This window comes from Nycticebus coucang, chromosome 2, assembly GCF_027406575.1.
Source record: "Nycticebus coucang isolate mNycCou1 chromosome 2, mNycCou1.pri, whole genome shotgun sequence".
NCBI lineage: Eukaryota > Metazoa > Chordata > Mammalia > Primates > Lorisidae > Nycticebus > Nycticebus coucang.
Window position 1 is genome coordinate 134,870,981 of NC_069781.1, and position 13,771 is coordinate 134,884,751.

The 13,771-nt window shown below is 49.7% G+C and overlaps 1 protein-coding gene across 6 annotated transcripts in view; it reads right to left on the reverse strand.

Moving 5' to 3' along the window:
- APBA2 (amyloid beta precursor protein binding family A member 2) overlaps positions 1-13,771 on the reverse strand; it is a 289,264-nt gene that overhangs the window by 53,356 nt on the left and 222,137 nt on the right. For all 6 annotated transcript variants that reach the window (XM_053581965.1, XM_053581966.1, XM_053581960.1 and 3 more), the window contains one exon: positions 7,520-8,510. In XM_053581965.1, coding sequence (XP_053437940.1) covers positions 7,520-8,470 — 951 coding nt within the window. In that variant the 5' untranslated portion in view covers positions 8,471-8,510. The remainder of the gene's footprint in view (positions 1-7,519; positions 8,511-13,771) is intronic.

Consider the following 13,771-nt stretch of genomic DNA (forward strand, 5'->3'; position numbering starts at 1 on the left):
TGGTCAGCATTCCAAAGCCCAGAGACCCTCTGCCTGTCACCCACACTGGGGCCCATCCCCAAAGCTTCCAGGAACTTGTAGGCAGAGTGGGCACCTCTCCTGAGCACCACCCCGACCTGGGAACAGGTGTGGAGTCTCTACGCACCTGTTCCTTCAGGAATGAGTGTAACAAAGCAGGATGATGCCATTTTCACCTGAGCACCCCCAGAGTCTGCAGCATCCCAGGTACAATTTGCAGGGGCTACAAGGGAGGGAGTGTAGAGCCCAGGAAACCAAGAGCAGCCTGGCGGGGGAGAGCAGCAGTTACGGGTGGAACCTGGGAGAAGGCACTGAGGTTGAGAGAGCCCCAGCACTTGAAATTATTGAGAGACAAGTGGTCCTGAGCCCAGTTTGTCTGCACAGAAGGAGGAGCATAGGTGTAGGAAAATCAGGGTATCCCTTGGAGCTGTGTCCCCTAAATCAGAGGCTCTGGTGCAGAAAGAGGCTGAGGATGCACCCAGATGGCGCAGGAGCCGCCCCAGCAGGGGAGAGGCCATGCTCACAAACCACCTGCAAGAAGGGGAGAGGCTGAGGGCCCCTGGGGAGCAGCCCGACGGGACTGGCTCCAGTGTGGCCCCAGCCAGCTCTGGTCTTCCTCTCAACCTGCCCCACCCCTCCCTTGGGCAGGGGTACCGTCCATGCCACTAGGGGTTCCTGCCCTGAATTGCATGGCACAGACCTGACCGTGTATAAGGCCTCACCCAACTTCTTCTCCAGACCCAAGAGACTCATCATCATCATCATCTCCAGGGTGTCCATCCACACCCCTCACTGTCCTCCAGACACTGACAAATCAACTCTCCTCCCCACAGCCCCAGGAGATGGGCAGTGGATGGTGCCAGTCCCATCCAGAATGTCCCAGAGCCTGGAGCCGCTGCAGTGGAGGGGGTAGGGGGCACCCAGGCTTCCTGGTGGTGGCACCTATCTTCCTAACCTGTGAGGTCGCCAAGGACCGGGCGTGGGAGCACTTTCTAGACCACTATTAGCAGAAGGCTCTGCATGATCTTCCTGGACAATAGAAAGAATGTTTCAGAAACCCTGATTTTAATTAGATTTTAAAAGCACTATATGCAATTCCAGATTCCTGCTCTATGACAACAACGACCACCTCTGGATATGTTGTCAAGAGACTTCATTAAAATAAAAAACATCTCAAAAGGCAATTACTGACTGGAGCAAGGAAGCCGGAGCTTGCACAGACTGGAAGCAAGGTCCTGGAGCTAGGAAGCTTGGGCAGAGTCAGCAAGGGGCTGACTGTGGGTCAACATGTGGTCAGCATGTGGTCAACATGTGGGGTTTTGTCTCTCAAGGTTGTGCTGGGAGTAACAACAGTGGCCACCCTGCCGGAGCGCTGGTGAGGAGGACAGTGGGAAGCAGCTCAGGACAGGAACAGGGAAACCTCCCGTGCCGCCTCCCACGTGCAAACGCAGGGCTGTGGGGGCCCGGCTCCAGGGTGGGCAGAGGGGTTGGAGGGCTACAGAGGGGTGGGCGCTGCAGATCCAGGGACAGGGATGCAGGAAGGAAGAGGCCAACTGTGCTCCACAGGGGCCGGAAGCTGGTGAGGACCTTCTCCTTCCCAGGCCCCGCCCCAACACCCCCTGCAAACCTCTGTCCTCAGCACCACCCACTGGCTGTCTTTCCAGCTCTGTCCTACCTACCTGTGGGCCAGGCTTGACAGACTGCTCTCTCCTGGGCACAGGGCAAGCACCAAAGCCCCCCGCCCCCCCCCCCACACACACACCTCAGCATGACTGCCTGCCTGCACGCCTGCTGCCCCTCCGTGCCAACAGAGGGAGGGCACCTGGGCACCAACAACCGCATGGAGCTCAGGCTCCACTGTAAAGCGGTGGTGCTAATTCCTGCCTCGTGTGATGCTGAACGGGACGGAGCGGGAGCCCCCAGCTGAAAACAGGTGCCGCTGCCTCCCCTGGGGAGGGCAGCCCAAAGTCTCCTGTGCACTCGGCACCCTCCCTCCCTATTCAGCCTCAGCATGCCTGCTGCAATTCAAAAGGTCCTCCTGAAAGCAAACCAAGACTGGAATACCGAGTCTCGGCCGCAGCACCACTACAGTGAGCAGTGAGGACATTCCGGGTGCCCCTGGCCTCTATCAGCCTCACTTTAACTGTTGTATAGAGTTGGCGACAATAGAGTTTTTCTATTGTTCAGAGGGCTCCTTTTTAGAAGGCACTGGCTGGGCTGGTAATAAACAGAAATCATGAAAGCTCCAAATAATCCAAACATGTATTTGGTCTGCTGTCCTGAGAGGGGAGCTGCTCTGCACGCTTGTGTAAATCACCTCTGACTCGAGGGCCGAGAGTTTGTGGACAGAGAATGCCTGCAGCCTCAGACGTCTCTGTGGTATAAAGGAATCTGTTTCTACAGGGAGAATGTCAGGCACAGCAGACTTTTTCAGAGTGGCGTATCTCCTGACAGATGTTGCAAGGTGACGGGGCGGGGGAGGTGGACTCCAGAACAATCAGTCCCGTCCCCGCTAAGCGCAGATGCTCACAAAACCCACAGACCCAGGACTTTGGTACTGGATCAACAGGCTCTCACAATGTGGTCCAGGAGTGTGGCGTTGCCAGCGGGAAGCACTGGGCAGCAAACCACTCTGTTCCAGGGAGGAACACGAGGACATCGCAGGTCCACAAAGCTTGTCTGTAGCAGACCATATAGCTCATGGCAAGGAGAAGTGAGAGCTAAGCTCGGAACACGCTGTAATTATAAGGAACACTGGTAACATCTCAGTAATATAACACCTCAGTGAAAAGGGGAAAGGTTTCAGCGCTCCTTAATAGGAAGAGCTCCTGGACAAGATCATTGACAGGCAGTCTCTACACCTGTGCTGCAAGAAGACACAGGGTTACATCTATAAGAAACTGCAGGAGAAGGCAGTCAAGAGAGCTAGTTCTTTCACAGCCCCGCTCACCGGGACTCTTTCTCTCCTGCTCAGAGGGCCTTACTGAGACTGTTTCTCTCTCTCCCTTCTGCTAAGGCGAATAGCCTTAAGGCACCTAAGGTTAATTGTTCCCGAGCAAGATAGCACAGCAGTTTGCATCTGGACAATAAATAAGCCGGGGCGGGAGACCTGGCCAGTCCCAGGCCCCAATAAGTAGCACCCCAGATGGGACAGTGGTAGCCACTGGCACTCGTCCCTGCAGAGGTGGGGCCAAGCTGGGCAGCCGCGGAGGCCTCCGTCCACAGTCACATCTCTCCAGACATCTGCAAACATCTGCAAACCTCTGTGCTACCTTGCTCAGGAACAATTACCCTTAGGTGCCTTAGGGCTATTCGCCTTAGCAGAAGGGGGAGAGAGAGAGAAACAGTCTTTGAGGGAGAGAAACAACCTTAGTAAAAGAATGCATCTTAACAGTCTTCTTGGAAGGGCCTCAGGCCGAGGTGCTCTGAGCAGGAGAGAAAGTCAGAGTGAATGAAAGAATGTGCTCTCTCCAAGACCAGGAAGGTAGGGGTGTCAACACCCATTCCACCAGTGCTCTCAACGTGAGCCTGGCTGGACCCTGCTCATGTGTTCCTTAATCGTTGCATGAGTGGAAAATTAGTATTTCATGTCAATGAAAAATGCTACTGAAATCATCTGTATTGGACTTGTTTGTTCCATGACCTGAGCCCCCGGGAAGACTGGGCACATTAGCCACACCCAAGATTTGGACAGTTTTATAGGCCAGAAGCTTCCAAGTCTACGTGTCACCTCACTGGCACCATGACATGCTCATGGCAAACAACAGTGCATACCAAGACTTTTAACAGCAAGACAGGCCACAGGAGGGTACTGCACAGGTCACCCCACTAACTCATCCTCGAGCAGGGAGCTCAGATGCAGACTGCACAGAACTGGGTCATGAGTGCAGCCCTCGGAGAGCCTCTAGAGCAGCGGTTCTCAACCTGGGGGTCGCAACCCACAGGAACTGTATTAAAGGGCCGCGGCATTAGGAAGGCTGAGAACCATTGCTCTAGAGGCTCTCGGAGGGCTGCACTGTACACTGGCTTGAAGCTGAGTTTGGGCATGATGCAGTCCCCTCTCCCGACTGAGGTTCCTATCTCAGCTGCCTGGTCCCATCTCTCTGGGTTGTTCTAGGACTTACCGAGATCATATTCACAATGCACCTGGCATGGGACCGGCAGTCACCACCCTGCTGGCACCTCCACCGTCACCCAAGGACTTTCCACAAATGACCAGAAGCACTACATCTGCAGAAGGCCAGGGGTCCCGATGGTGACAAAGGTGACAGCCTTTCCATCATCACCATTTTAGGTTGGTGTTGGCATTACTTCAAAGGAACTTTTTGTTTTTAGTACTCACATACAGGTTTTTCTGGTCCCCATCCTGCCTTCCTACAATTTTAGAAATTACATCTTCCCTGTGTGTCCCACATCAGACTCTCCACCCAGCATAGACCTCCCAGTCTCATCAGAGTTGCTCAGGTGGGAAGTGCAGCTTCTTAAAATGTGTATGAGCGCCCCACAGGCAACACAGTCCAATGCCTACCCCATGGAGCAACTCATTTTTCACATCAGCCAGACTAAAGCAATATCCTCTGTGAGTTCAGACTGAGTAGTCTGGGAAGAGAGCTCGGAGGCGAATGAGTGAATCATGAATGAATGAATGGGTAGTATTCACTTAATGGGTAGAAACCACTTAATTCCCTTGATGCCTAAGGAGATGGAAAGGTGATAGATGAGTCATCAGTATCTTAAAAACACTACAGAGATGATGAAAATAACATGACCGAAATGCAAATGAAAACATACTAAAGAGAACATCTGCAGTAAAAAGGAACAGCTTATCGTTTATAAAGTGCTCCCATGACATGGGAAAGCATCAAAAGCCTGAAAGATAAAGGGCACGGATCACACATTCATAGAAAAAGAGAAACAATTGGACAAGGTAATCGTGGGGAAAGGGCCAACATGATGTATGGCGTGGGCGTCTGTCCTCAGGCAATAAACCAAAGGCACGAAAACACGATTTGTACAAAGACATCCGTGCCAGCTTTATGTATAAAGAAAATGCCATCCGTGGCCTGCATGCTCACTGGCAGAATATTCATAGACAAATAAATTATAGGGCACATCGCTCTGTAAAAATAATCATGAAAATTTTGTGGCAAGACATAGAAATGTTTATAATGTGTCATCAGATTTTAAAAGCTGAACGACAAAATAACCTATGGGGCATGATGATGGCTACACACACTATTCCTGCTCTGAGCTTCAGCCTGAAAGGAACCCGAGCAATGGAAACAGTTCACCCCGGAGGGTGTGGTAGGGACTGCGGAGAACTCACTTTTCACGTTCCCCTTTTCTCTAACTCTAGGGCACTCTAGTCATCCACGCAATGACCACATACAGGCTGCTCAGTTTGTGAGGTACTGGAAAGCGTGGAATGCTATTGCATTTTCCTCCGACCAACATCAGCTATAGCATCACCTTCCCAATCCAAGTGGCATCCTGCTGGAACGCAGACTTGGATTCAGAAGTTCAGAGGTACAGCTCCCCATTGAGGCCAGGGCTGCTGGGCCACGGACCACACTTTCAGAAGCCAGTCTAAAGCGTCAAGGTAACCAGCATTACCCATTTCTCCACTTGTTTTTTTTAGAATTACAGTCTCAACTATAGGAGATACTACACTAAGTATACAGGTAACACTGGACTTGTGACTCATGGGTGCTCTGTGCACCTGTTTGAGGCCAGGCCTAATCAGTCTAGCTGTACCGGAGAGAGTGACGATTGCTTTCAGGAAAGCAAGGTGTGACGTCAAGTAGTCTACCACCACGTTCTATGTGCACAGCCTTCATATACAATATTGCTTTCAAGGTGATTTCTATTACCAGTGGCACTTTCTGGTCAAACTTCAAAGATTTCCTCATCTGGAACAGGTTATTCAAACCTCTAAGATGTTGAAGATCTTGTCCTGTAGAGTCCTTAAAAAGAGCACTCAGGGGCCAGAGTCTCAGGGTCATTGGCAGCCCTGCACTGGGATTCTGGGCTCTCTCTTTGATGAAATTGTTAATGAATGAATGAATACAGCACACACACAAAAAAAAAGTGGTAGGATTATTAACCAGCTCAAGTGAGCTTTTACTTCCAGGACATACCCTACTTGGGGAGAGAAGCTACTTCTTCAGAGAGCAGATGTCCTCCTGGTCTTCCTTGGTGGTCTGAGATGGCCCCCCCCCCCTTCCACCTGCCCTTTTAAACAACAAATGCTACCCATTCATTCATTCATGATTCCCACTCATTTACCTCCCAGCTCTCTAATCCAGAGGTTTGTGGATTGTCCTTCAAATTAGCATGTGGTTGGTGTGAGCCTTGCTCACTCCCCACCAGGCTCTACAGATATTCTCTCTAATGAGAACCTGGCCAAGGATGCCATTTGTCACAAGACGCAGCACGCCATGTGTCCCTGTGTAGCCTGTGTCAATCCCTGCAGGGCCATCACCATTGTCGGGGGACAAGCCAGGCATTGCCACCAACGGAAGAAGATGGAGGTACTCTAGCCGGCAGCCCAGAGCTCTGCCAAATCGGTTAGCAAATGGCAGTTTCTTTATAGCCCACAGACCCCCAGTGAAGGCAGAATTGCCTGAATGACAGAAAAACCTCCAAAGCAAAGTCAAGTGACCCCGATGCTCTTTAGAAAAAAACAAAAGGCATGAAAATACAAGCTCTGGAAATCTAATAGCACATTGATACGATTTACATTCCAAACACAAGTCCTCACTACACAGATAATAAATATTCAAACTCATGAACTCTTCTGGGGACAAAAATAATTAAGGCTTTAAAAAATATGAAAGCAGTCCACACAACTGATCAAACAGAAGTTCCTTCACACAAGCCCAATAATCACATCTTCTTTATATACTCACAGAGGGTCCTCATTTTTTTTTGAAAGGCAGCTTTTCAAAGTATTTATTAAAATACATGCTCACTTTGCTATAATTAAAAGAAGGCAGAGTTATGTGCACATCCACTACCCTCATTAGCATGCATTTCATCTCCAAGATTTTGTCAAGCCTTCAAACAGTTATTCACAGCTAATTGCCCATCAGGCCAAGCCCAAGGGCTTTCAGAGACATGTCACTCAGACCCCATGGCCACTGGGAAATGCACTCAGGCCACCTCGCCCCCGGCCACCGTCCTGTATGAGCACTGGGGCCCCCATGTCCTTGCTGGTCCCTTGCTGACCCCCCTGCCATAAGGTGATCTAGGGAAGTGGGCGAGGAACTGGACCTCTTCTGGGGAATTGTCAATAACCCCTCAATGAGACTTTGCTGTATTTACACCCGAATCTCGGAATAAACTTAAGAGCGGTCAGTACATCCAGGCAACATGTCACATAACTGAACAAATGACGAGCTCAGCTCCTCCCACTTTGGCTTCAGCATCTGCAGGGGCTGCACCAGAATGTCCCCTGCTTTCAGGCCTACATCCCCATCCCTGGGGATAGCCAGAGTCCTACCTGCTCTTGGGGCCACTGTGGCCTTTCCTCTGGGGTCCTGGTCTTGGTCTTGAAGCCTCTCTGGACATCTCCAGGGTGCTTAGCCTCAGGGGGAAGATTCAGGGACTTGGGCCTTGCCTCGTGCCTGCTGGGGATGTGGCTGGCCTTGCCAGGCAGGCAGGCCTCCGTGGAGTCCCCGGGCCCTGGTTCGGGCCCATGCTCAGGGCTGGCCTCGCTCGCGCTGGTAATGCTGGTCATGCTTAGGCTCATCTTGATCTCAGCCACGATCTGGTCGATGTCCTCCTCCTGGTCCTCCAGCTCCCCGTCCCCATGCCTCGGGCGGTAGGGGGAGGTGCCACCTGTGTTCCCGTTGGCCTCTGTGGGGTAGCAGTCCTGGTAGCTCTCTTTCCTGGGATAGTAGTGGCTGCCCTCTTCTTGGTCATGGGCCTCCAGGACAGAGGGCTCGTCCTCTGGAATGGGCAGGTGGCCATCCGGGTAGTCCTGTCTCCCTTCAGACCCGTGGCCATGGGGGTGCAGGCCCGCCGAGTCCGTCCACTCCTCCACGGCCTCCTGGCACTCGTCCGTGTCCACGGCATGTGCTCCGTGGGCCAGGTACTCCTCCCCGTTGCAGTCCATGCCCTCCAAGTAGCTGTCGTCCTCGGGACAGTAGCGGATGTAGTAGGTGATGCCCTCCTCCTCGGGCAGACCCTCGTCGTAGTCCTCCTCCTCGGAGGTGTTGTTCACGTAGTCGGAGCTGGAGTCTCCGTCGGGGCTGTGGTTGTGGCATTCCTGCTCCTCCGGCGTGGGACTCTCCGGCGGCAGTGTGGCCAGCTCCAGGCCCTTGGGCACATACGCCTCCAGCGGCAACTCAGAGTCCTCGCTCTCAGGCTCCTGGCTGTGGGGCACAGGGGACGGCCTTGCCCTGTGGTCCAACATGCCGCTCGCTGCACTCTGACGCTTCCGGTGGGCCATGGTGGATGCTCATGCGGCCATCACCACCTGGGGGCAGCCACTGTGGGAGGAATATTGAAAATAACGGTCAGAACCCCACGAATCCGGCCCACCTGACACACACAGGACCCCTCCACCACCACAGGGGTGCCCCCGCCACATCTGCTCAGAGCAACGTGAACACACATCTGTCAGGAGCTACGTCATCCCTGCCAAAGAGAAAGGGGCCTGCAGAGCTCAAGGAAAAGCAAGGGAGGGAGGCTCAGCAATTCTCCAGGACGCCCCCTCTTCCCCAGGATCACCGGCTCGGGGTGGGTAGCCCAGGTGCCCGAGACAAATGGTCATGACATCAGGTCATTTGGTCCCAGAAAGAAAAGTGAAGACTGATGAGGAGGGGTGTTGACACTTCTCGGTCTGAATCAGCAGTTACTAGTTTCCTTCCCCTACAGCCTTATAGGGACCAGACTTGCAGGAACCATCTAGGCTGAGCAACATTCAGAGAAGCACAGCGCAAGTCCCCAGGGACATGGACTGAGGGCTCAGGAGGCAGGAACTGGGTGAGGGAGGCTGAGGGAGGAAGAGGAGAACAGGACGTGGCTACTGCCTACAGGAGTGCAGACAGGTGCCACCACAGGAGTGCGGCAAGGACCCCTAGGTCCCCAACTGGGAGAGGGCCTGGACCCACCACCCAGGACGCTGCACATTATCCCCCAAACCACACTGCTGTGGTCTCAGTGTATCTCCCCAGGTTCATGTGTTGGAAGCTTACTCCCAATCCAGCTATCTTGAGAGGAGGGACCTTTAACAGGTGGTGAGGTCCTGAGGGCTCTGACCTCACGTTTGGACTAATGCTGTCATCTCAGCACTGGGTTTGTTAGAAGAGTGAGCCCAGCCCCCTCTCTCTCAGCCTCTCACCTTCTGCCATAGGTGACATAACAAGAAGCCCCTCAACAGATGACGGCCCCTTCATCTTGGACTGCCCAGCCTCCAGAATTGTGAGCAATAAATCTCCGTTGTTTATAAAGTACCCAGGCTCAGCTATTCTTTTATAGGATCAGAAAATGGACCAAGACATCTACAGAGTCACAGGGCAATTTTCAGCACAGAATTTCTCGGTGGGCCTCATCTCGCTAGACCCAAAAGAGGACAGAGGCTGGAGCAAGGGAAGCAGGGAATGGCACCAGCCAGGGCATTCAAAACTTGGCTGAGGGGTTCCCCAAATGTTCATTTTATTCTTTAAATTATACGTTTATATCACATGTGCTTTTTTGTTGCATTGTAGTCATTTATTTTTAAAACTTATTCCAGAAGCCCACTTAAGCAATGAGAGCTCATATGCTTAAATATGTTTAAAATAATGCTATGTAATGTTTATTTTACTGCAGTTAAAAATAAATAAATAAAAAAAGAGACCTTAAAATAGTGGAGAAAAGATTGGAGGACTGGCTCAGTGGGTGCTCAGGTAAGTGGAAGCAACAGGGTCTGGGGTTGGCAGGGAGTCAGGAGCGTGAAGGCAGGAGGAGCTGTTACCCTGGCAGTCACTGCCCAGGCTGAGCTTGCCTCGCTGTCCATCCTCTTTCTTACCTCTTCAGCTTAGGCCACAAACTAAAAGCCTTTCACATTCCATACCCTCCAGAGCTGCCCACACAGCCCCTCGCTTGCACTGGTGCCCAAAACACATCTTGTTATGAGACTGAGTGATGAGATGGTCACAGCCACAGCATTATGAATATTCCTAAAAGCCTGACAAGAAAATGATTTCGTCCAGACACTCAGAGGACAAGCACAACTCCTGATGGAGCCACATGCTTCCAACCCTGGACTACACTCCAAGGACGCTTGTCATCTACAGAAGCTGCACTGGCCATCACCCACGGGGGCTTGCAAATGGCCGTGTCTCAGCAGCCATCTCCAACTCCGCAAACTGGCAATTCCAAAGAGCATTACCAGAGGACCCTGCCTCAAAGACAAAACATGATTTCACAACATGATTTCTTATACTCACAGAGAACAGCCACCTGCAAGGGACAGGCTGTAGCAGTGACACGCAGAGCTCTCAGCAACCACACTATTTTGGATACAACCTCCAGTAATAGAACAGCATTACTCAAAATGGTCACTCAGAAGCATGTGCTGAACACAATGGCTAATGTGCAACCAGATTTCCATGTCTTCACTGTCAGAACGGGGTAAGGCAAACAGCACAACTGGCACTATCTTAGCTTCAAATTTCTCTGTCATTTGGGGGATAAAAATCTGCAATATGCACATGGGCATATGTGTACTCAAACCTGCAGAAAACACCTTCCAGGCCAATGTAAGACATAAGGACTAACACAAATACATGTGTCACAGTAAAATGAAATCGTTTCATCCTTGTCCAAGTTTTTAAAAACTAAAACACGGAGGGTACTGTAGTAGAATTAAAAAAGAACCAGGAGTTTGTTTTCCATTATCACATCAAATTGTCTCTCCAAGCTTTCAAATGATTTGGAAGAATTTATCCCAAGCATTGAAACACTACCAGTAGCCATATAATTTGGATTTTGATTCTTAATTCCTCACTCACAACTGCTTCCTATACTCTTTTTTTGAGAGTCTCACTATGTTGCCCTCAGTAGAGTGCTGTGACGTCCCAGCTCACAGCAACCTCAAACTCCTGGGCTCAAGCGATTCTCTTGCCTCAGCCTCCCAAGTAGCTTGGACTACAGGTGCCCGCCACAATACCCAGCTATTTTTTGTTGTTGTTGCAGTTGCCCTTGTTGTTAAGCTGACTCCGGCAGGCTCAAACCTGCCAGCCATATTCACTGCACTAAGGGTACCAAGCCTGCTTCCTATGCTTTTAATATTTCTTTCTCTTGAAGTACCTGTTGCAATTTCATTTTTATTTCCTTAGAATAATTGTTAGAGTCATTTTGTTTGGTTAGGAGGTAATCTTTTTTTTGTCTATAAAATGATTCTGGAATCACATGGAGTATCTTTGCTGGGTATAAGTTACTTGGATTGCACCCTTATTTGCAATAGTCAGCCAACACTGTTCCACTATGTTCTACCATACAGCACACAGATAGGCAGTTTAAGACTAATCTGCTGTCTATACCTTGGTAACAAATACATTCCTGCTTTCTGGACCCCTGTATGATTTTCTGTTCACTCAAAGTTCAGAAATTCCATCTGTCTCCGTGTAGATGAGGGCTTTTATTCAGTAGCTTTATATGGGATTCATTCCACGGTCCCTTATCAAGTCCCACATCTTACTTTAGCTACAGAAAGCTTCCTGCTATGTCTTTTTTATTTCCCTCCCTGACAGCCTTTTCGCCTTCTGGAATACCTCTTGGATTTGTCCTCCAAATCACTTAACTGTGCATTCATAGAACCCATTGCACCAGATTTCTGTCTGGTATAAATTAGTTCCTCCATTTGACCTTCCCAAGCACTAATTCAGCTTTTAGCAAGACATGGAGTATGACTTGCCTTTGCCCCTGCTGGTGACGAGTCGCCCCTGTGACACCACCGCAGGCCTCTCAGCAAGTGGTAGGATGTCAGGCATTATCAGATACAGTGGGAGATGATTTTCTGCACCCGTCCCCAGGTCTGATGGTTCCAGACTTCTCCTGGGAAGGGACAAACATCTACCCTTAAAGCAAGCAAATTTACCCACTATCTGGAATCCTTTATTCTTCACATTTAAACATTTCACCCACCTGAAAAGTAAACACATACAGGGAGGAAGTACCTCAGTTTTTCCCAATATAGCCCCAAATTTGCTACCCGCTAAAAATCCTGAGGCAACTTCTTACCTATGAAACCATCACGTCTCCGGTAGGAGGAATCAGGCATCGGTTGCTATAAAGACTTCCCCAGGTGATTCCAATGTACGGCAAAATTTGGGCACCACTACCTTACCTAGATATCCCAATACCCTTTACCAAAAAGATTATTCTTTTTCTCATGCTGTAGGGTAAGCAATCATCTTGTTTTATTAGTGAAACTGAAAGTCCTCTGACCCCAGCAAACCCCTCAGTCCCAGACAAACCGCTGGGGCTGGCCACTCTACGTGCTGCACACTAAATTCTCACATAAATGCAGATCTGCTCTGAGCTCCCAGTCTGTGTCATTTCTACCTGACCGGCAGCAGCACTGGGCCATCTAGTCACTCTGACTTTAGCCTGTGTCTGAACACCTGCTCTGGCAAGCTCTCCCTCTTGACTGTCATTTTTAGGTCTTCCCCAGCTATTTTCACGTTCATTCTCCCAAATGAACTTAAAGGTTACTGGAGTCCAATTTCCAATTTCAGTGCACAATATTCCACTAAAATTTTGGCTGGGATAGCCTTAATTTATAAACAATTTCAGGGAAATTTTTCTTAATTATAACATTTACCCAATTTCACCCAAGGAATACCTCCCCATTTAATTGAGTCTTAAACATCTCTCAAAAGCTTTGCTGTTTTCTTCAGTCATTCGTGGGTCAGCTGTAGACATCCAATATTAAGTTTATTCCTGGGTGTATTATTTTTGTGAATATTGTGAATGGATTTTCTCTCTCTCCCATTATTTATTTACCTGGTAATTGTTGGTAGCTATAGGAAAAAATACTGAAAATGTATCTCATGAAACTATTTTAAAAGCCTAATAATTTTTTTTTCTGAGACAGAGTCTCACTATGTTGCCCTTGATAGAGTGCCGTGGCATCACAGCTCACAGCAACCTCAAACTCTTCGGCCTAAGCGATTCTCTTGCCTCAGCCTCCCAAGTAGCTGTGACTACAGGTGCCTGCCACAATGCCTGGCTATTTTTTGTTGAGATTGTCATCATTGTTGTTTAGCTGGCCTGGGCTGGGTTCGAACCCACCAGCCTCGGTGTATGTGGCTGGCACTGTAACCACTGAGCTACAGGTGCCAAGCCAAAAAAGACTACTAGCTTTTAGTCAATAATGTTATAAATGATGCCATCTTCTTTTTTTTTAATCGTTAAATCATAGCTATGTACATTTGTGCAATCAAGAGGTACAATGTGCTGCTTTCATATACAATCTGAAATATTCTCATCAAACTGTTCAACGTAGCCTTCATGGCATTTTCTTAGTTATTGTACGTAGACATTTGTATTCTGCATTTAGTAGGTTTCCCCTGTACCCATTCTAAGATGCACGGTAGGTGTGGCCTCACCCATTGCCCTTCCTCCACCCTGACTTTCCCCCTCCCTTGGCCCTTTCCCTATAGTCTTGTGCTATAGTTGGGTTATAGCCTTCATATGAAAGCTATAAATTAGCTTCATAGAAGGGCTGAGTACATTGGATACTTTTTCTTCCATTCTTGAG